Source organism: Artibeus jamaicensis, unplaced genomic scaffold, assembly GCF_021234435.1.
Source record: "Artibeus jamaicensis isolate MK-2021 breed Jamaican fruit bat unplaced genomic scaffold, CSHL_Jam_final contig_1582, whole genome shotgun sequence".
Classification (NCBI taxonomy): domain Eukaryota; kingdom Metazoa; phylum Chordata; class Mammalia; order Chiroptera; family Phyllostomidae; genus Artibeus; species Artibeus jamaicensis.
This window is the reverse complement of record NW_026521309.1, coordinates 478980-502263: the sequence shown is the minus strand read 5'-3', so window position 1 is coordinate 502263 and position 23284 is coordinate 478980. Positions and strand designations below refer to the sequence as shown.

General features: G+C 40.9%; 1 protein-coding gene across 3 annotated transcripts in view; it reads left to right on the top strand.

Moving 5' to 3' along the window:
• The first annotated feature begins 3981 nt into the window (after positions 1-3981).
• BAZ1B (bromodomain adjacent to zinc finger domain 1B) overlaps positions 3982-23284 on the top strand; it is a 73789-nt gene continuing 54486 nt past the window's right edge. For all 3 annotated transcript variants that reach the window (XM_053669436.1, XM_037154719.2, XM_053669428.1), the window contains exons 1-3: positions 3982-4441; positions 18614-18730; positions 22193-22337. In XM_053669436.1, the coding sequence (XP_053525411.1) occupies positions 4335-4441; positions 18614-18730; positions 22193-22337 (369 nt within the window). In that variant the 5' untranslated portion in view covers positions 3982-4334. The remainder of the gene's footprint in view (positions 4442-18613; positions 18731-22192; positions 22338-23284) is intronic.

Here is a 23284-nt window from a genome sequence, read left to right as displayed (position 1 = left end):
CTCCCTCCCTCCTCTCACTCTCTAAAAATTAATAAAATCTTTAAAACACAGATAGAGCAGATATTGGAGGGAAAAAAGATAATAAACTATGGTTTGGGGATGTGTTGAGTTTGAGGAACCAACAGTACAGTCAGGAAAAGAGTGGCCAGAAGATGGAACTGTCTAAGCAAGGGTCTATGTCGGCATCAGCAAAGGATGGGTATCTGGCAGGGCACAGATCTGTATGACACTGACCACAAAAACAGACCCTGCCCATTGAGCTCATGTCATAAAGCTATCCAGTGGAGATCTGCATAGGGAAATGTGCTACGCTTCTGCAGTGTTATTCCCGCTCCTAAGCAGTCCCAGTCGACTTTGACCAGTAAATACTCTGGTGTAGATTCCTGGAAACTACACATTTTAATCTCTGCCCTTTATTATTACTTATTCAAATGTTGAGAGAGAAAACACATTAAACAACAAATTTTGCTAAAATTATGATTAAAACTTGAGAATTCAGCAAATGCATTATATGGGCTGGAACAATCAGGAAAGGTATTAGGAAAACAGTGTGAAATTCAGATGCACACAGGAGAAAGAAATACACTTTTGGCAGTGGGGAATTCTGGGAATTAGTAGGAAGTGGTTTACTTGGGGCTTGCTGAGACTTAGGCACCAAAGACTGGATAGGACGTGTAAACTCGGAAGAGTCAACTCAGAAGGTATTGTAGGCAGCAAGAGTCAATGAAAATATTAGAACAGAAAACTGGTAAGTTGCATTCACTTAGCCTCTCCCTGTTTTTTTTGACACCTTCAGGACAAGATGTTAAAATATTATGTGAATCGGTTACATTATAAATTTGATCCATAGAAATAGAGGAAATCCGCCCTAGTTGGGTAGTTCAATGGGTTAGAGTATTGTTCAGATAAGCCAAGGTTGTGGGTACAATCCCAGGTCAGGGAACACACAAGAAGCAACCAGTGGATGCATAAATAAGTGGAACAACAAAACCAATGTTTCTCTCTTCCTCCTTCTACATCCTTCCTTCTCTTAAAAAATAAATCATAGGACATCCACCAAGGAAGAGTCACATTAAAGTTTTTTTTAACATTGTTTCTTCATGCTGTTTTCCTTTTATGGAGGTGGGTGGAAAAAGAGAGAGAGAAACATCAATTTGTTGTTCTGTTTATTCGGGAGTTCGTAGGTTGACTCTTGTGTGTGTCCTTGTCACAGATGGGCGCAGGTAACCAGGTTCTTGGTAATCGTGGACAAAGACTTGAACCGAACACACAAAAAGTTTATAGCATAAAGAGAGAAGGCAGATTTATTAGGCAATAGTATACTCGACAGAACATGGGAGTGGGCTGACTCCGAGCAGAGATTAACCCCAGGGGCTGGAGGGATTCTATTCTTTTTTTTTTTTTTAAGATTTTATTTATTTTTAGAGAGAGGGGAAGAGAAGGAGAAAAAGAGAAAGAGAAACATCAATGTATGGTTGCCTCTCACACACCCTCTGGGGACTTGGCCTGCAACCCAGGCATGTGCCCTGACTGGGAATGGAACCTCTGACCCTTTGGTTTACAGGCTGGCACTTGATCCACTGAGCCACATCAGCCAAGGCTGGAGGGATTCTATTCCTATAGGGCAGATATTTCCTGGCAAGTTTGGGTGGGCTTTTATTGCGCACGTACAAGTAGTTGTGTTACTTTAAAGCTACTGCGTATGTGGCTTCCCGAGATTTTCCTTGATTGGCCACCAGAGAAGGGGGTCCCACAATGTTATATAATACTATTATAATGAAGCAGGGGTCATGTAGCATCTTCTGTGCAGGTGCATTCATGAGTCACCATGATTCAGTGCTTTTCCCAGAATTCGGAACAACAAGTCTTAGAACAGGGTCTCTGTCTGGCATCCACGTCCTTTATCTTTGCCCTGGGGCACCTCGGAAGTTTCCTCTTTCCTGACTGTCTCCTGCCTCACCCTGATTGGGGATGAAACCCATAACCTCAGTATATTAGGATAACAGTCTAACCAACTAAGCTACCGGGCAAGGGCCTTAATATTTTTGGTTTGGCACTTACTGTTTTTGGTCTTTACTATGTGTATAGTCTACTATTAGGTACCTAGTCCTGCAAATGTCTATCCCATTAGTCATCTAGTCTGAGCCTCTCAAATCTGTCAGCCTGTCTCCACTGATCTTACATTTGAGGCCCTTGGTATCACTGCCATAAACAACTGCAGTTGTTTTCTAAGTGGTCACTCCAACCACCACAAACTGTGACCAGGGTGATCACTTCTTTTGCCATTCCCATCTCTTGATGTTTTCTGCCTCAAAACCTCTACTTTATAGGCACATGTCCTGACTTTACTAAGTCTGCCCTGCTGATCCTTCTGCCTACAATGTTTGTTATCTCATTTTTCTGCCAGTGCTACTCATCTTTTCATAATCAACTCAAATGCCACATCCTCTGAAATTTCTTCTAATCCTCTGAGAAGAAATAGCTACTGAAGAAAGATGAGCTCTTTCCTCTGCTAGGTGATCAGAGGAAGGTTCATACAAATGGCCTCTGATCTAGAACTTACTTAGACTAGGGGTATACTTCTCACTTCAAGGTGAGAAGAAAAGGAAAACATGTCTGGTATTAGCATGCTGCACTCATAGTCATCTAGCAGTCTAGCCCTGTTGAACAAGCTGTGAAGGATGTTCTGGGGCCACTGAAATCTTTGACTCAAGGTAGACAATTTAACAGGGAGAAAATTATTAGCAGTGTGTTTCTGACTGCATTGACTAGCTGAACAGATTCTGGACTATGTTGGTCTAGTCTGCTTGGAGAAGCAGCCGAAATGTCCTCACTCCCCAAGCAGTTATTGCTGTCTTACTGTGCATTTTGGTGAACACTCATCACAATCACATACAACTATGATTATTTTTTTCTTTCTCTTTTGTGCGTGTGTATCCCAAGGTCAAGTCTCTCTCTCTTTTTTTTAAAACCCTCACTTGCGGGTATGTTCACAAATTTTTACAGAGAGAGAGAAATATCGATGTGAGAGAGAAACATGGATGGGTTGCCTCCCACATGCGCCCCAACTGGGGATTGAACCTGTAACCTAGGCATGAGCCCTGACTCTGGGATCGAACTTGTGACCTTTTGATTTAAGGGACTACCTCCAACCAGCTGAGCCAACTGGCCAGGGCATTTGTCTCTTATTTTTTCAGGGAAGTCTGTCTTATTTCTTTCCCTCATAGCACCCAACAGAGCCCTGAATGTTGTAGGTACTAGTAAAGACGATTTGAAGGAATGGATGTCTCTTTAATAGGTGTGTCCTTTACTAAGAAGCTTCCACGTTATCCTTTCCAGCAAGCCCCTAGAAAGGAGCACCACACTAATACCCAGATCTTAACCACACTCTCATCCAGAATTAACCTTTGGGGTGAGCAAGGCTGGAGCTCAAGTTGTTCTTCAGTTGAACCTCTTTGCTTGGGCAAGGTTTTGGAGTTACTTACCGCCAACCCCTCCTCCCATCTGCTCTACCCGCGCATCCCCGGGCGTGGCCCAGCGCTGCGCCTTTAAGAAGGGGGCGGAGCACAAGTGGAAAGACAAAGCCCCTGGTCGCGCGCTCCCCCTTCTCCCTCACCAGCGCACCACACGGACAGTGGTGCCCGGATGTCGATGTCGCCGTTGGTGACAGATGGCGCAGTGTCTATGTGTTAAGGGATTTCTCTAGCCTGCCCGCCTTAAATGCCCGACTTTACGATTCCCCGCTAACCCCACTTTCAACTCCAATGCTGGACGTCCGCACGCCTGTCACCAGCGCTTACATAACGTGACCTTTCACCTTTTCGTACTGCCCTATAGTGCGCTGCAACCCAACTACGCGGTCGGGGCAGGGGGCGGGAATCCGAGCGCCGAGCGGCAGCTTCTCTGAGCCAATAGACTGTGAGCCCGGACCAGCTTCCCGCCTATTGGAGCATTCGCCAGCGGCGCAACAGGGGAGCAAGTTAGTGTGTATGCTGGCCCGGCGCGGGGGAGGAGGGGAATCTCCCGCCATTTTTCAATAATTTCCTCCTGTGCAGCTGAAGAGTCGTGACTGCCGAACGCGGGACCGGTAGCGGAGGTTGGCTGGAGGCTGCCAGGCGGTGCATCGGTGTGTGTTGGAATTCTGCGCCATTGCGTCCGGTTCCATGGCCTTCGCACTGCCGCGCCAGTAGTGAGGCAGCCGAGTTCGCGCCGCCCTCTCACCCCTCCCCTCCCCCACCCTACCCCCAGGAGCCAAGCGCTCGCTCCGGGCCGCGGGGCCTAGTGTTGCGCCTAGGGCTCTAGGAGCTGCTGTCGCCTTCCCTTCCGTCGCCGCGATGGCGCCGCTCTTGGGCCGCAAGCCTTTCCCGCTGGTGAAGCCGCTTCCCGGTGAGGAGTCGCTCTTCACCATCGCGCACACTCAGGAGACCTTCCGCACTCGGGAGTATCCTTTTCTACCCGCACCGGCCTGGCCGCCTGCGGGGTGGGGCGGGGTGGGCCGGGGGTCCCTCGGGCCTGGGGGCCACGCAGCCCCACGCCCGTGGCAGCTGTCAGCGTGCCCGACGCGGGCGGGCCTACATCCTGAGCCCGAGTCCGCGGTTCTGAGGGGTGGGAGGGGGTGCGGACCGGCTTCGTTCAGGGCGCCACGGAGCCCCGCGCCCTCCATCCCTTCCCCAGCTCCGTACTTTGTGCCTGGGCCTCGCAGTCGGGGAGCGACGCCCGGTACGCGCACACATCCACTGGGGTTGGTTGGCCTTAGGCCCAGGTACCACGGAGAGAGGGGTTTCCTTTGCTCTTTTCTTTTAAAATTAAACCTTCAACTTAAGTTTTTGAAATTGTACCCGCGTGGTCTCGTGATCCGGCTTGTACAAGTGTCCACTGCGTTTTTACCCTAGTCTTTGCGGGAGAACTTGTGCTTTTCTCCTCCCGAACGGATTCTAGGCTGTTGATGAACTGACAGGATTGTGAGGCACAAAACCAACAAAAAAGTTCCAGATTTAAAGAGCAGAGGAAAAGAAGAAAAAAGTATGTTGGAGGAGCTGATGCCTTCTTTCCTTAGGCAAGCACATTTGAAATGACGATTTAGGAGATTGGTATTTGAAGTAAAATTAAAAACATACCAGGACATACTTAAAGTTTTTTGGATGTAATTTAGGAGCTTGAGGCTAATGTTTTACATTCTAAACATTGTCTTTAATGACTTTTTTGCACGAGCTTAATTTTTTTGGTTAAAAGTTGTACGACTTTTATTTATTTTATGGATGCCGGTTAAGTCCTTTTTGACACGTGAATGTAAAAAAAAGGTTTTTGAGCAAAACTTTAATGTACAAAAAACTTCAAGAGTGAAGGCTAATGCATTTAGTTTTTTCAGCCCTTTCCCTTTGGAAGGACTTCATTTCCTTTTTTCTTTTTTTATTTCTCACCTGAGGACATGCTTACCGATTTTTAGAGAGAGGGGAAGAGAGGGAGAGAGAGGACGGAGAGAAACATCTGATGCGACAGAGATAAATCTATTGGTTGCCTCTGCAATGTGCCCCAACCGGAACTGAATCCACAACCTAGGCAAGTACCCTGATGTACTGGGAGACCCTCCAGTTTACAGGACAACACTCCAACCACCTAGCCACACCAGCCAAGGGAGAACTTGATTTCTTGTAGTTTCTTTTTTTTTTTTAAGATTTTATTTATTTATCTTTAGAGGGGAAGGGAAGGAGAGAGAAACATCAATGTATGGTTGCCTCTTGTGAGTCCCCTGCTGGGAACTGGCCTGCAACCCAGGCATGTGCCCTGACTGGGAATCGAACCACAATCCTGTGGTTTGCAGGCCCACGCTCAATCCACTGAGCTACACCAGCCAGGGCTTTCTTGTAGTTTCTTACTGCTTTTGTGTAGAGGAGGAAGTGTCCATGAAGGGATATCATTTGATTTCATTTGTTATTGATCACCCATTTAATGGAATACTTTATGGGATAATCTCATTCTTGTTAGAGTGCAGTTTGTGACTGTTGAGTGTTTATGTATAAAGGGGCCTGGAAAGTGAGTTCTTGCTGTTAAGAAGGCTCTCGAAATGTAACTATAGCATCTTGGAGCTGAATGGGTCTTGGAGAGGAGAGGTTCAAGTTTTCCTGCCTGCTTTGCTAGGTGGTCCCAGAGAATTGAGGTTGACGTAGTGTAAATGATGAGTGTCAGGAGTAGAATCCTGTGCTTTTCCTACCTCATCCCTGTACGTTAAAAAAAACCAACAACCATGGACCCTTACGGTTGTGGCTCAGGGTGTCATTCTGAAAAGCAAAAGATTGCAGGTTTGATTCCCAGTCAGGGCACATGCCTAGGCTGAGGTTTCAGTTCCTGGTCTGGTTGGACTGTGTACCATTGATATTTATCTCTCTCCCTCCCTTCCCCTCTCTCTAAAAATAAATAAATAGAAATTAAAAAAAACAATGCTATTCCTTCCTCCTAATGATGTCACTTTTGTGTTAGTTTGTGGTATAAGGTCCATTTAAGGGTGAGGTGGGGGTGGTAGTCTGCTTTTTTTGGTCCTGTAGGACTTTTGGATTGCTTTGGAGAAGTACTCTAGCTCTGCTAAATATAGCATTATTCTAAACGTGCCCTACTCTAAGAAAAAACAACGCTCCAAACATTGGTGGAGTAGAATTACTTGTGAGAATCTGCCATATCCTTTCAGATGTCTTTCAGATATCTTTTGAGCGGTTGAACTGTTATCAAATATTAGTTTTTCAGGTCTGATTCTAAAGGAGTATGAGAAAAATTCTAAGTCTGTGATAGATACTGAACCATGTAAAAATGGCAGTAGCCACCTAATTTAGAACTGGCAGCACAAGCTTTTCCATATTATTTACTGAAATCATTGAAATAAAATGATATATATAAAGAGTTCCTCTTAATGATAATTGAAAACTGAAGGCTGAAACTTTTTTAAAAAATTGATTTTAAAAAGAGGAAGGAGAGAGAAACAGACTTTTGTTATTCCAGTATTTATGCATTCATTGGTTGATTTTTTTAAAAAGATTTTATTTCCCTGGATGGTGTGGCTCAGTGTATTGAGTGCTGGCCTGCAAACCAAAGGGTCACTGGTTTGATTCCCAGTCAGGGCACACACCTGGATTGCCAGCCAGGTTCCGCAATAGGTGGCGCTGAAGAGGCAACCACACATTAGTGTTTTCCTCTCTCCATCTCCCTCTAAAAATAAATAAATGAGATTTATTTATTTTTTAAAGATTTTATTTATTTATTTATTTATTGAGAGGGAGAGAACCATTGATCAGTTGCCTCTCCCATGCAAGCAGCTGTACACAACTGGTGACCTTTTCGGTTCACGGGCCAATTCGCAGGCTGGCACTCAAATTCGCTGAGGCACATCAACCAGGGCTCATTGGTTGATTCTTGTATGTGCCCTGGGGAGCTCACCCACGGCCTTGGTGTATTGGGACAACACTAACCAACTGAGCTGCCTGGCCAGGGTAGAAGCCTGAAACTTATAAACTGGTATGTATTAGAAATCTGCATTAAAAAATTCCCACACCACTACTTACAGGATGCTTTTAACAGGAATTCTTTAAAAAAAAAAAAGACTTTTTTTGTTTTTAGAAGGAGCAAAGCATCGGCATGTGAGAGAAACTTGGATCAGTTGCCTCTTGACAATGCCCCAACTGAGAATCTGGCCTGCAACCCAGGCATGTGCCCCAACCTGGAACTGAACCTGTGACCTTTAGGTTTTCAGGCTGGTAGTTAATCCACCCAAGCCACACCAGCTTGAAACGGGAATTCTTAAATTGTGTTACATGTTGCGGAGGAAATTGCTCGCTTGGGAATGTCTACAAGTAGAAGCACTTTAAATTGTGTTGTATGGTTAGCAGGTTGGCATAGTTCTTTATTAGGCAATCAGGTTTTATAGAGGAGAACAAGTATGTGGTTGGGAATAGCTGCCTTTGAAATACTGTTATTTCTAGATCTTAATTTATATTTACAATTGTTTTTAATGCGGATTTTCTCCTAAGTACTACTTTTTGACTGCATGTGTATCCTATAACATATTTATATGATTTTTATTGACTTAAAGCTGTGAGTGTTGATATGTCCTTAAAGGCCATACATCTTTTTGTACATCTTTATTAAACTTACAGTGGTAGTTGTGAATGATGCATACATTTAATGACTAGGTATTATATATTATTGATGACTGTGTTTATTGAACTGTGTCTGCATCTGTGCTACATTACTCCCTAGGTAGTAGTACAGGCAGGACACTAGATCTTAGTTGGAAAATTTCACTTTTTCAGAATCAGTTTTTTTCTTCAAAATATTTTATTTATTTTTAGAGAGAGGGAAGAGGAGAGGGAAACGTGAATGTGTGGTTGCCTCTTGTGCGCCCCCTACTGGGGGGGGTGTGTGTGTGACTTGGCTCGCAACCCAGGCTTGCCCTCAGTAGGAATTGAACTAGTGACCCTTTGGTCTGTAGGTTGGTGCTCAGTCCACTGAGCCATACTAACCAGGGCAGCAAATTTTTTTTCTTCTATTGATTCTAGAGAGAGAGAGGGAGAAAACGAGGAAGAGAATCACTGATGTGAGAAAGAGGCATTGATTAGTTGTCTCTTGCATGTACCCCTACCCGGGACTGAACCCAACCCATTACCTGTGCGTGTGCCCTGACTGGGAATCAAATGTGACCTTTCAGTTTACATTATGACACTGGCCAGGGCTATCAGAATCGATTCTTTTTATTTTTTTTAAGGTTTTATTTTATTTTAGATAAATAAAATAAAGGGGAGGGGTGGAGAAACAGACAGAAAAACATCGTTGTGTGGTTGTCTTTGGCACACCCCTTATTGGGGACCTGCCCCACAACCCAGGCATGTGCCCTGACTGGGAATTGAACTGGCAATCTTTTGGTTTATAGGCCGGCGCTCAATCCACTGAGCCATACCAGCCAGGATCAGAATCAATTCTTAATGTGATTATTTGACAGTAGAATGTTACACACATTGTATTAAGTGAAGATGGGTTTTAAGGAGGAACTGAACCCATAAGCAGCCTGTTAGATTAATATTTTTGTTGTGTTGTTTTAAATAGACTAGTTTCTAAAGCCCTGAAACAACTGGTTAACTTTTAGTTGGTGTAATGAGAAAGGGCTATTAGAATATGGCCAGAATAGCTTGACTTGAATAGAAAAACATTAAGAGTTGGAGTTGGTTGTTGCAAGACCGGATTTTATTGGACAGTGGAATACTGAGCTCTTATGTTGAATTTTTTTATTATTTAATTTCTTTTTTAAATATTTTATTTATTTATCTTTAGAGGGGAAGGGAAGGAGAGAAGGAGAGAAATATCAATGCATGGTTGCCTCTTGTGAGTCCCCTGCTGGGAACTGGCCTGCAACCCAGGCATGTGCCCTGGCTGGGAATCAAACCGCAGTTGTTTGGTTCTCAGGCCTGTGCTCAATCCACTGAGCTACACCAGCCAGGGCTAATTTCTTTAACATAAGAGTTACTTAAAAATATTTTACTTATTTTTAGAGAGGGAGAAAGAGAGGGGAGAAACATCAGTGTGTGGTTGCCTCTTGCACACCCTCCACTGCAGACCTGGCCTGCAACCCAGGCATGTGCGCTGACTGGGAATTGAACTGGCTACTCTTTGATTCTCGGGCCAGTACACAATCCACTGAGCTGCATCAGCCAGGGCCATAAGAGTTATTTTTAACTTAATGACAAACTGTTCCAAATAGAGAAATAGGATAAAAACCAAATCTTGAGTTGGCACTTTATTGTCTCCCTTAGAACTCTTACAGTTATAGTTGTGTTTATTTAACCTCCATGCTTTTCCAGACTACTTCCTTGAAAGCTGTTGAGTACTTTATTGAAAGAAATAGCCCTAGCTGGTGTGGCTCAGTGGATTGAGTACCGGCCCGTGACCTGAAAGGTGGCTGGTTTGATTTCCAGTTGGCGCATACCTGGGTTGTAGGCCAGGTCTCCAGTTGCGGATGCATCAGAGGCAACCACACATTGATGTTTCTCTCCCTCTTTCTCGCTCCCCCTCTCTCTAAAAAAAATTAATAAAATCTTAAAAAAAAAAAGAAAGAAACAGTCCTATAAGGCTAAGTAGAACAAAGAAGCAGCATATTGTGGTAAGGAGGTAGCCCTTGAACTCATGAAAAAGTGAAATCTTAATGAAATAGTCTAGAACTTGAAAATGTCTTATTAACAGTTTACACAACCTTTGGAGAATTGCTTTGACATTTTCTCTGCAATTATATATGTGCAGCAGCCACTGGAACATAAAAACCTCAATTGGCACTTTCTCTCAGTGGTTATTTGAGAGTAACTTACTTTGGTAACCTAAAATCTGAAATAGGATTTAGAGGTAGCTGACTCAGTAGCCTTCTAGTCAACTTATTCTCCTTTCATATTCATTTTATTCTCTCGCTTTCTTTTAACATAAGTCAGTAATAACCAGAACAAAATTATACAAACTTAAAAATACCCAGTGTTAGAGGTTGTTGTAGGAATTTGTTTTAGATGTTTGAAATTAATCTAATTTTGATGATTAATCAATTAAGAATTTTGTGTTATTGTCAGAGGGCATTTATTTCTAGATATAAACCTTAGGTTTTTAGTGTTGTCCAATTAGAAATATAATGTGAGTCACATGGATTTAAAATTTTTCTTGTGGTCACATTTGAAATAAAGATAAACGGGTTAAAAAAATGAGAGACATTTTTTTTTATTCTAATACCCAGGCTGAAGGAGCGGTCCCAGTCTTCATGTGCCTTTCTACTGGCAGAAATAGCTGGAGGAAACCCTGATGGCTTTTTAAGCTTATTCCTGCAAACAGCATCTATCACATCTGCTCACATCTGTTGGTTAAAGCAAGTCATGTGGCCAAGCCCAACATCCACATGGAGGAGAAATTTTCTCCCTTTTTTATTCTCACCTGAGTACATGCTCATTGATTCTAGAGAGGTGAAGAAGGGGATGGAAAAAGAGAGACAGAGAGAGAGACAGACTTTCATGCCAGGGAGAGAAACATTGGCTGCCTCTTACAGATATTGTGACCGGACCAACCTGCAACCTAGGCATGGGCCCTGACTGGGAATCAAACATGTGACCCTTCAGTTTATGGGAGGATGCTCTAACCAACTGAGCCAGGGCTTTTTGTTTCTGTTAATTCCTAACCCAAAGGTATGTTTATTGATTTTTATAGAGAAAAGAAGGGAGAGAGAGAGAAACATCAATGTGCAAGTGAAACATTGATCAGTTGCCACCTATATGTGTCAACTGGGGATTGAACCTTTTGGTGTATAGGTGATGCTTCAACGAGCTGAGCTACCTGGCCAGGGCTGTTTTTCCTCTTCACTTGAGGTATTGCGAACCACACGGCAGTTGGTGGAGATATAAAAATCTCTGATGGAAGGGGAGGTAAATGTTTGGGAAAAATATAATCTACCCTATTTCAGGGTTTCAGGGGATGTATTTTGGGGAGAGTTACTTTTAAGTTGAGATCTGAAGGATGATTAGAATTTAGCAAGATGAATAAAAGAGCACTGTGTTCTCCCTGGCTGGTGTAGCTCAGTGGATTGAGCACGGGCCTGCGAACCAAAAGATCACGGTTCAGTTCCCAGTCAGGGCACGTGTCTTGGTTGTAGGCCAGTTCCTAGCAGGGGCCAGTTCCCAGCAGGGGACACACAAGAGGCAACCATACATTGATATTTTTCTCCCTCTCTCATTCCCTTCCCTTCTAAAGATAAATAAATACAAAATTTTTTAAAAAGCACTATGTTCTTAGAAGCGTTTGTGAATTTGAAAGTTTCTTGATTTTAAAACATTGGAAGATGACTAGAGCAAAAAAGTGGAATGGAAATGGAGTTGCCTAGTGGTGAGATAGAGAAAAGGGTCCCATCACACCGATCCTTGTAAGGTAGGTTGAGGAGTTTGGACGTTACCTTACATTTAGCGGAGGCTGTTGAGAAAAATTTGTACAGAACTGAAGCAGGTGTATAGGTCAGGAAGATCACTGTGGTTGCAGTGGTGAGAATGGATCTGCCACTGGATTTGTGAAGTGGTCATTAGGTAATTCAGCCAGTAGATAACGGTGGTCTGAATAAATTTGCTAGTCCTTGACATGTAGAGAAATACAATAGGTAAATATCAGAATAAATTATTATACATAGGTTAGACAGAATTTGGTGATTGATTGGGAAGGACTGAAGGATAATATTTTGGTTGTTACTTGGTTAGTAGTGTCATTCTCTGATGCAGAGAACTCTGAGAGAGGAACAAGTGTTTATTTCTTTTTTGGGCTGGGAGTGGGGAGGATGGGATAGTAAGTGAAATTTTAGTTTGGATGTTCTTATATTGAGTTGCTGTGGATATCCAAATGGAGATGTCTGTGTTACTAGTGTGTATGTGGTCCTGGAGTTGAGAGAGAGGAGACTGAACTGGTAATAGAAGTGATTAGTGTCCAGATTTTGATTGCAGTAATACAATGGAAATGGATGAGGTCAGCCAGACTAAGATTGCTATGCTGATAACGGTGATTTTCAAAGGAGGGTAGGAAAAATATGTATCTGGGCAGAAGGGACTTTAATCATTTGGAAAACCGTAAATCATTAATATTTGGTATTTAAATATGTATTGCTTGAAAAAAGTTTCCCATTTTTTCCCTTAAAATAATACAAATAAACAAATATACCTCAACAAAATCTTATTTGGTGTGAATCAGGATTGTTTCCCTGTTTGGGAACATGTTTGCATTTCAGGGGGCCTGAGGGCAAATGAGATTCATAAAGTAATCAGAAGAAGAAATGGTTTTAAAAACAAACAGTTGAGAAAAATGGACATTAGGGTGAGAAGCACAAAGGACCAAACAAATAAAATAGAGTGTTATGGTGAGAAGCACCAAGGACCAGAGAAGAGGAGGATTACCAGTGAGGCCAATTAAAATGTTTTGGCTAGGTGAGAGATGAGTATCAGAGAGGCCGGATTTAGTTAATGGCTCTGTTGTTGGAGAGAAAGGACTGAATTGAGAAATACGTGAGTAGTTGCAGTTAGGGACTGAAAAAATAAAGATGATTTTCTGATTTCTGATTTGGGCACTAGGGCCATTCAGTGAGACTGAAAATACCTATTAAGAAACAAAGTTTGGGAGAATGAGGTGTGATTAATAAGAATTGAGCTTAGCCCTGGCTGGTGTGGCCCAGTGGATTGATTGAAGGTGGGCCTGTGAACCAAAAGGGGGCTGGTTTGGATCCTGGTCAGGGCACATGCCTGGGTTGTGGGCCAGGTCCCCAGTTTGGGGGCAGTTAGTGTGAGAGGCAACCAGTCAACATCTCTCACACATCAGATGTTTCTCTCCTTTTTTTTTTCTCCCTTTCTGTCTTTCTAAATAAATACATAAAATCTTTCTAAAAAAGAATTAAATTTAGCCCTGGCTGGTGTGGCTCAGTTGGTGGGGCACTGGCCAGCAAAGTGAAAGGTCTGCAGCTTGAATGCCTGGGTTGCAGGTTTGGTCCCTGATTGGGGCAGGTCTGAGAGGCAACTGATGTTTCTCATCCTCTTCCTCCATTCCCCTCTCTCTAAACTAATAAGTAAATACAAATCTTTAAAAAGAACTTAGTTTAGAAAAAGTTGGGTTTGAGATATCACTGAGGCATCCAGGTGATCTCAGTACATTGTTGACTATATGGGTCTAGATCAAAGTGAATGGACTGGGCACATTTACTTCTAAAAATAACTAATTAAAAAAACTTAATGTTCTTTGTTTAGGATGTGGAATATATTTGCTAATGTCATTTACATTCTCCGGTTACTCGGTGAATTTCTTCAATGAAGCTGAATAACTATTAAAATGTTAAGCTTTTTGTATTTTAAATAAATCTACTTACTGGTTGTCTTTAACTCCCTTCCCCCAGTGTGTGAAAAGACAAAAACAAAACAAAGTCATCTTGTTGATTAATTAGTTATGGTAATAGGAGCCATGCTATTGCTATTTTTCTCTATACTGTAGTCCCACCTTTCCACAGGGAATTAGTTCCAAGACCCCCAGTGGATGCCTTGAAACAGTATTGAAATACCGAATGAGGACTGTCCAGGAAAAGCCCAGCCATTGTTAATATAAGGAGAACAGTTTGTGTGCCACCTATGTAACCTGGCAGCCAAGGGCAGTGGGCTGGAATGTACATGTGTGAACTGTGATAACTTTACTAGTCAGTTGGGCCGTAGATGCCATTGAGTAAGCATGTGTACTGTTTGGTTGTCTCATTCAAAATGACTGAATGAGCCTCAAATCTGCATCAAGTTTTGTGTTAAGCTTGAACTTCCTCTGTGGAAACCGTTGGGATGATTCAGTTGCCCACCAGCAGCTATGGGCATCTGGTGATTGGCAGCCTCGGCAAAACAACACACCCTTTGAGCATAACATCTCGTGCAGAGTTTTTTAGTGAAACATCAAATCATCCAGGTGACTCAGCTCCGCTACAGCCCAGATTTGTTGCTTTGTGACTTCTGGCTTTTCCCAAAACTAAAATCACCTTTGAAAGGGAAGAGATTTCAGAGCCTCAATGAGGTTCAGAAAAACACACAGGGCAGCTGATGGCGATGGGGAAAACTGTGTGTGATCTCAAGGTGCCTACTTTGAAGGGGACTGTGGCCCTTTTGTTATTGTCCTGTATACAGTGTATCTTGTATCTTCAGTAAATGTCTCTTTTTCTTATGTGGCTGAATGCCTTCTGGACAGATCTCTCATATGCTATGTTTTATTCTTTATATATATACCTCTGATAAATTGAAGGCTTCTCTTTGGCAGTTAATTTCCCGCAATATTTCTCTTGCGCTTTAAAGTCATTAAGTAAAACAAAAGTTATTTGAACACAAGCACAGCAATAACCATGAGGGTTGATCCAGTAAAAGAGATGGCTACTGAGTGACTAATGTGCCTGCATACACTGGACAAAAGGATGATTCAGGGAGTGGGATGGTTCAAGATTTAAAACTTATAAATTGTTTATTTCTAGAAATTTCCATTTAATATGTTTGAACCACATTTGACAGGATAGCTGAAACTAGAAAGCAGAATAGCTAAGGGGGACTAACAGGTTTTTGTAAATTTTCAATGATTGGATATACATAACTTTGTATGGAAGTCTGACTTCTGGTTTTTACTTTTTCTGTATTTTGTTTAATTCTTTAAATATTAGTGCCAACCCCAATGAGAAAAAGAGACTTGTTGCTTTGTTTCTGTCAGATCTGGAAAATGATGTGGGAGAAGGTGTTTTTACTATTGGCTAAAATAACTATTTTGGATTACCTCTGAATTTGTCCCTGTTAATTGTCTTTTTATTGATCATAACTCTGGAAAACCAAGAATCTTCATATATTGAAAAGGAATTACTGTCCTGACCAGTTTGGGTCAGCTGTTTGGGTCTTTGTCCTGCAAAGCAAAAGGTCTCTGGTTCAGTTCCTGGTCGGGGCGTGTATGAAAAGTAGCCCACCGATGTTTCTCACATCAGTGTTTCTCTCCTTTCTCCCTCCCTTCCCCTCTCTAAAAAGAAATGAATAAAATTTTACAGCAATTCTTTATTTGTGAGGTAATATTACAGAGGGAACTATTTAAATACTTTCATTTCAACCTCTATAAAATAAAGTCACTTGGAAAGTACTGAGATTGGCAGCTAATTCTCTAGTTGTGGTGTCAGTTTATTTTCTTGCATAGCATTTGTTGTCCATGAAAGTGTATTAGCTAATTATTTGAATTTAAATGTGGCTGGCTAATAGTGAATTCAAGTTGGAATATTGTAGAAAGTTACCATATGTATGGCACTAACTTATGATGTCCTCTTCCATCTCTCATGATGACTGGACAATGACTGGTAAATGACTTGTGAATGTATTGCTATTGTAGACAACATAAAGACTGAATAAATATTATATCAAAATTATTTTTAGGACTTTATGGAGTTTTTTAAACCCTAAGCATCAACAGGTATTCCAAAAGGTAGACTAGAAGACTTTTTAAAAAATCTTTTTCTTTTAATATATATTTTATTGATTGTGCCATTACAGTTGTTGTATTCCCCCCTTCATTCCCCTCTACCCTGCACACCCCCTCTCCCACCATCCCCCTCCTTTAGTTTATGTCCACTTGTCTCAAGTTCTTTAGATTCTATATTTGCCCTACTATTCTTGCCCTCCCCACTATCTATTTTCTACCTACTGTCTATGCTACGTATTTTCTGTTCCTTCTCCCCCTTTCTCCTCTTCCCACTCCCATTGCTAACCCTCCATGTGATCTTCATTTCTATGGTTCTGCTCCTGATCTAGCTGTCCTCTTAGTTTGCTTTTGTTTTAGATGTGGTTGTAATAACTGTGAGTTTGCTGTCCTTTCACTGTTCATATTTTTTAATATTCTTTTTCTTAGATTAGGCCCTTTTAACATTTCATATAATAAGGGCTTGGTGATGAGGAACTCCTTGAATTTGGTCTTATCTGAGAAGCGCTTTATCTGCCCTTCCATTCTAAATGAAAGTTTGGCTGGATAGAGCAATCTTGGTTGTAGGTCTTTGGATTTCATGACTTGGAATACCTCCTTCCAGCCCCTTCTTGCCTGTAAGGTCTCTTTTGAGAAATCTGCTGACAGTCTGATGGGGAGTCCTTTGTAGGTGACTGTCCCCTTATCTCCTGCTGCTTCTAGGATTCTCTCCTTCATTTTAATCTTGGCTAATGTAATTATGATGTGCCTTGGTGTGTTCCTTCTTGGGTCCAACTTCTTTGGGACTCTCTGAGCTTCCTGGGTTTCCTGGAAGTCTATTTCCTATGCCAGATTGGGGAAATTCTCCTTTATTATTTGTTCAAATAAGTTTTCCACTGGTGGCTGTGCCTTTCCCCCTTCTGGTACCCCTATAATTCGGATGTTGGAACGTTTAAAGATGTCCTGGAGGTTCCTAAGAATCTCCTCATTTCTTTGAATTCTTGCTTCTTCACTCTTTTCTGTTTGACCATTATTTGCTTTCTTCTGGTCCACTCCATTGATTTGAGTCCCAGTTTCCTTTTCATTGCTATTGGTTTCCTGTGCAATTCCATTCATTTCAGTTAGTTTCGCCTTCATATGTTTGTCTAATTTGTGGCTATAATCAGCCAGTTCTGTCAGGATCCTGATCACCAGTGTTTTAAACTGTGCGTCTGAGAGTTTTGCTATTTCTTCATCGCTTAGATTTATAGGCTCTGGGGCTTTGAGATCTTCTTGAGCCACTTTTGGTCTGTTTGCGCCCGTTAAGTCTGAGGTGCGGAGCCTTGGACTCCCAGGTCGCTGGGTTGTGACTCTGTATGTGGAGGCGGGGTCAGAGTGGGGAAATGGCGTCCCCCTCTGCTGTTTCTCACAGCTGGGTGACGAGCAGAGCCTTAGGTTGTTCACCTGGGCAGGGCCACTTAGGTCGCTGGATTATGAGGCTGTATGTGGAGGCGGGATTAGAACGGGGAAATGGCGGCGCCCTCTGCCACTGCTTGCTGCTGGGGCTGCTGGCTCTCGTCCAGTCACCCACTCCCTCACTTGTCTATCCACACACGAATGCGCGACCACAGGCAACCCGCAGCCCTGCTCCCTCGCTGTTTCCCCACGATTGCTTGCTGAGTTGCCCACCTGGTCCAACCCTGCGCCTGGATTCCGTGCGCCTGAGTCCGTCTGACCCAGTTTTCCTGTGCTACCCTGCTGTGCCAGCTGCTGGTTTTGCCCCTCTTACTGGTCAGGCTGAAGAATTTGTTGTTATCAGACTTCTGAAAAGTTCAATTTTCTGTGTTCTGGCTGTGTTTTCTGTTGCTAATATTTAGTTGTCTCTAAACTTGGTTGTGTGAGAAGGCACGGCAAATCCACCCATGCCTCCATCTTGGCGGAAGTCTCTCCAAATGTGATTTTTTCAATTCATCCAAATTTCATTTCACAAGACTCACACAGTACTAAAAATTGATAAGAAAAGATAAAGGTGAAATAAGACAAAGTCATTAAGAAATAAGAATTTAAGGTATGTGGAATTATTACACAACTCAGATGGCCACCAAGTTTAAAGATTTTATTTATTTTTTTGGAGAGAGGGGAGGAGGGAGGGAGGAAGAGAGGGAGGAAACAGATGTAAGAGAGAAACATGGGTCAGTTGTTCTGACTGGGACCAAGCTGCAACCCAGGCATTTACCCTGACTGGGAATCCAGCTGATGACTTTTTGCTTTGTAGGACATCACCCAACCATCTGTGCTACACTGGTCAGGGCCTGCTTATTTTTGTATTTATTAGTTGATTCTTGTATGTGCTTAGACCAGGGATCAAATCTGCAACCTTGGCATATTGGACTGACTCTTTAACCAACGGAGCTGCTCGGCCAGAGCTAAAGGTGGTATTGTTTTATTTGTAAAATGTGACAAACTATTCTGATTATAATGTAGTCTTATTCATCTTGTTTGGATTTACCAATTGAAAACTGACCTCAGTTTTATCTTCTCATGCTGTATGTCATAGAAAGAATACTATAGGTTTTATTCTATGTATGATAAATTTTGGGGGGTATAGATTAGTTGTCTCTGTTGCTTGAATATTGTTTTCCTGAGCCCCCGCTAACAGAGAATATGAAGCCCGCTTGGAAAGGTACAGTGAGCGCATTTGGACGTGTAAGAGTACGGGAAGTAGTCAGCTAACACACAAAGAGGCCTGGGAAGAGGAACAGGAAGTTGCTGAACTGTAAGTAATATAAACATTGCTCTTCTAGTACCATCTTCACATTAGTAGGAAAGGGGATAGTAATTGTAAAGCAGTGTTTGTATTAAAATTTATGGGGCATAAATTGGAATATATTACATTAGTATACTGTATTGGTGTTTAAGTACCCTTGCCTAGTGGAATTTTGCTAGTAACATTGTGGAATATGTAGTTGTGTATATACTTATATAGGTATTTACCAGGCTTTTGAGTGCTCTTGCTCTGTACCTTTATCTTGTAAATATTTTGAAAATGTGGTTCTGAGCAACAGAAACGAATATATATGATCTAGAAGTAATGTGGAGGTGTGAATAAGTGGCAGGTTTTTCTTAATTTTGTGGTCATTTGAAATTTGAGATAGTATTTACAGCAGCTATTAAAAATAAGTATGGAGTTCCAAGGCCATTTATCTAAGTGGGGTTGTTGAATGAGGAGTCTTAAAAAATACTGTCTCTATTCAGAGTGCCTGCTTGACTAGGTGTTGTCTCAAAGAAAAACACTTGGAATTTGGGCAGTAGAAACATGCAAAAGATAAGTAGAAACTATGGATGATAAATTACTCTTTTGGGAGTTTGGAATAGATTCTTTTTTTGTGGACTTCTCATTGACCTGTCTTGATAGCATATAAGCAGAGAGCATATAATTCTGTTCTCCTGCTTGCATTATAATAACACTGGGTTTAGTTGAGGTTTTGGTTCTAGCTATAGCTACAGCACAGACTAATAATTAGTCAAGGTTGTTAACCTTGTGCCTATTTTTTCTTTTCTTGGGTCACTTATGTCATTCTGTTTTAGATTAGTGTTATTTATGTATATGTATTTTTTAGTGTACTAGACCAGAGGCTGGCCATCCTTTTCTGTAAAATGACAGGTAGTAAATATTTTAGGGTTTGTGGTCCATATGGTCTTTGTTTCAGCTATTCAGTTCTGAGGTTATAAATTGAAAACAGCCACAGATAATAATACATAAATGAATGAGAATGACTGTTCCAATAAAATTTTATTTACAAAAACTGATAGCAGGCTGAATTTGGCCCATAGGTTGTTGCCTCCTACAGTAGCCTCTAAACTTCTCGAGGGCAGCTCTCATATTTTACTTCTAGGTTACAGTACCTAGGCACAGTCCTCTGCACTATGTAGGTACTATTTGCTCTTTGCAAATAGAGATAATACTACTTTCTTTTACATGTGTTTTTGGGACAAAAAAAGAAACTAACCGGGAGTTGTTAGGGAAAACTTCATGGGACTTTATGAAGATGGTAACATTTGAAGGATAGTTTGTGCCATATTATAGAAACAAGATGAGACATTTGTATTTAATTCAGTGAATAGTGTGAGGACAGCAATAATTTTGAACAGAAGAACAAATGATGGTTTGGATGATTGAGGTTGGGCTTTGAGAAGATTAATCCAGAAGCGGTTTGTAGGATGAGTTAGAAAAGGAAGAGACAGGTGTAAAGTCTATAGGCTAGCTAGGATAGTATCATGGTATTATTGAGAATAGAAAGAATGAGGTGGATTCTCTAATTCTACCTGAAAAGAGGGTTGTTTTTGGCTGTAACTTTGGCAAACCACTGCATACTTTGTTCTTAATACACATTAGTGTATTAGGTAGTTTTCAGAAGACCTGTAGTAAAGAAACTTCAGCTTGGTTTAATCTTGTGGATTTCAAACTTGACCTTAGAACTGATAACATGAGAGGGAAGTTCTGAAGAAGAACACTCTTGGGGATTGTTCTATGTGATTTGATAGCTCATAGAATATAGTGGGTGGTGGAAATAATTACTGAAAAATATGGGTTTTACAACTTTTATTTAAAATAGAAAACTTTTCTGATTATAAAAGTAATGCATACTTGTTACAAGAATGTAAGTAATACATTCATAAAAGAATCTGAACATCACTGTCCAACTTCTTAGAAATAACCACAGCCAGTGAAGTTTTCCGTCAAGTGACTGGGAGGCTTAATGGAAAGAAAGTGAATTTATAGGGGCCAAAAAAGGTTTCATGAAATTGAGGAAGTCTTAGGACATCTGGGAAGGATGATTAAGCTGAGAAGCCAGGACAGCAGGGAGAGGACAAAGGTAGGCGAAGGCAGGGAGACGAGAATCTTACTGATTGTGACTGGAGAATAGAAGATAACTGGGTTAAATAATTGTAAGGGAGTATTATGATAAGAGATTTTAAGTCTAGCAGTGATTTGGTGCAACATTTGTAGTTAAGAACAGCAGAGAGTGATTGACAATATTGGAATATGAAATATTGGAGTAATACTTGTATTTGCCTGAATGTTCTCATGCCTCTTTCTTCTCTTTCCCTCAGCACATATATTAAACTCTGAGGGGGAAGGAGGGTGCAAGGCTACTAAATAGAAATGGGGGAAAAATACAATAAAGATTAAATTTTAAAAAAAAGACATACTAACTGGTTAGAATACAAATACTAACTGGTTAGAATCTAACTACTATCTATTAAGTTTGCTTCCTATTTGCTGCTACCATCAAGAATCCAGCAGTAAATATATTTGTGTACACATGATGGTTTTGATAATTGTTGTCAAATTGCTTTCTAAAAGAGTTGAAACATAGGCTGTCAGCAGTGTATGAGTATTACTTTACACTATTTATTTGCCCATATTGGGTATGATAATTAAAATTCTTTTTTGCTAGCTTATTAAGTGAAAAGTAGTACATCATGGTTTTACTTTGCAAGGGTTTTGGAGTTCAAGTCATGGTTCTAACATGTTAACTCTTCCTGATTTATTTTCCTTATCCATAAAATGAAAATCTAGATACCACATAAGGTATTAGGAGAACTAAATGAATGAATATATGTGAAAACATGTTATTGATTCAGACATGATACAAATAAGAGTCGTTAGGGTGTCCTAACTGAAAAAAAATGGGAAAAGGCAATGAATAAAATAATTTGTACTTGCAAAGGGAAGTCTATTGCAGAAACAAACTACCAGGAAAATGACCAACCTTACTAATGATATGCCTATTATTTTCACTGTATAGATAAGAAAATTAACCTGGATAGGTCAGTCTGACAAAGCTGTTTTTTAAAAGATTTTATTTATTTATTTTTTAGATAGGGGAAGGCAAGGAGAGAGGGAGAGAAACATCAATGTGTCGTTGTGGTTGCCTTTTGCATGCCCCCCAGTGGGGACCCGCCTGCAACCCAGGCATGTGCCCTAAACTGGGAATTGAACTGGTGACCCTTTGGTTCCCAGGTCAGCACTCATTCTACTGAGCTACACCAGCCTGGGCTGACAAAGCTAGTTTTAAGTTCTTTGTTTTTCCTGTGTATCGCTTAGTTTTTAATCTTTGTATTCTCCAATGCCTTGCATATATTCTCTAAAGTCTGTTTGAATGGATCTGAATTAAAACTCTGGATAGGTTTTTTTGCATTTTCTTTGGTAATTAATAATGTATTTGTTTAGTTTGAAGGAAGAGTTTCCTGCCTGGTATGAGAAACTTGTTCTAGAAATGGTTCACCATAACACAGCCTCCTTAGAGAAGTTAGTAGATACTGCTTGGTTGGAGATCATGACCAAATACGCTGTGGGAGAAGAGTGTGACTTTGAGGTAAGTGTCTTTTTTTTTTTTTTTAAATGTGGTTTGACTTACCATATGTCAGGGTTGGAACTTCTGATGTATATTACAGAATACATTTCTGTATGTATAAAATTGTGTTATATGAAGTCTTCTCTTCTTACGATCAGTATAAGGGCCAAATTTAGAATACTGGGCTAGTCATTTTATATAATGTCTTGCATAGTCTGTACAGATAATGTTGAGGTTGTAAACAGGCTTAGATATTTAAATAGATTTTCACATTGTTATATAAATTATGGGTGATTTCATCTGAATGTAATGAACTATCTAACAGTGGCCAGTACTTTTCAGACTTCAGCCTAAATAAAACCAATTATCCTTAAACTGTTTGAAAAAACTGAAGAGGAAGGAATGCTTCCAAACTCATTTTATGAAGCCATCATTACTCTGATACCAAAACCAGATAAAGACATTACAGAAAAAAAGAAAATTATAGGCAAATATCCTTGATGAATATAGATGCTAAAAATTTTTTTTTCCTTTTTTTATTTTTATTTTTTTAATTTTATTTAGTTATTTTTCAAGTACAGTTTTTTGTCTATTTTTCCCATCCCAGCCTCCCCCGCCCCTTGCTCCCCCCTCCCTCCCGATGCTAAAAATTTTAAGGAAATATTAGCAAACCTGATTCAACGATACATTAAAAGTATTATATGTCATGATCAAGTGGGATTCTTCCCAGGAATGCAAAGGTGGTTCAACAGCCATAAACCAATCAAATCATTGTAATACATCACAACAAAAGAAAGGTTAAAAATCATAATGATCTCAGTAGGAGAAAGCATTTGACAGAATTCAACATACATTCATGGTAAAAGCTCTCAACAAAGTGGTTATAAAAGGAACATCTCAACATAATAAAGGCCATATGTGGCAAATCTACAGCTATCAGACTCAGTGGTAGTGGTGAAAGGCTGAAA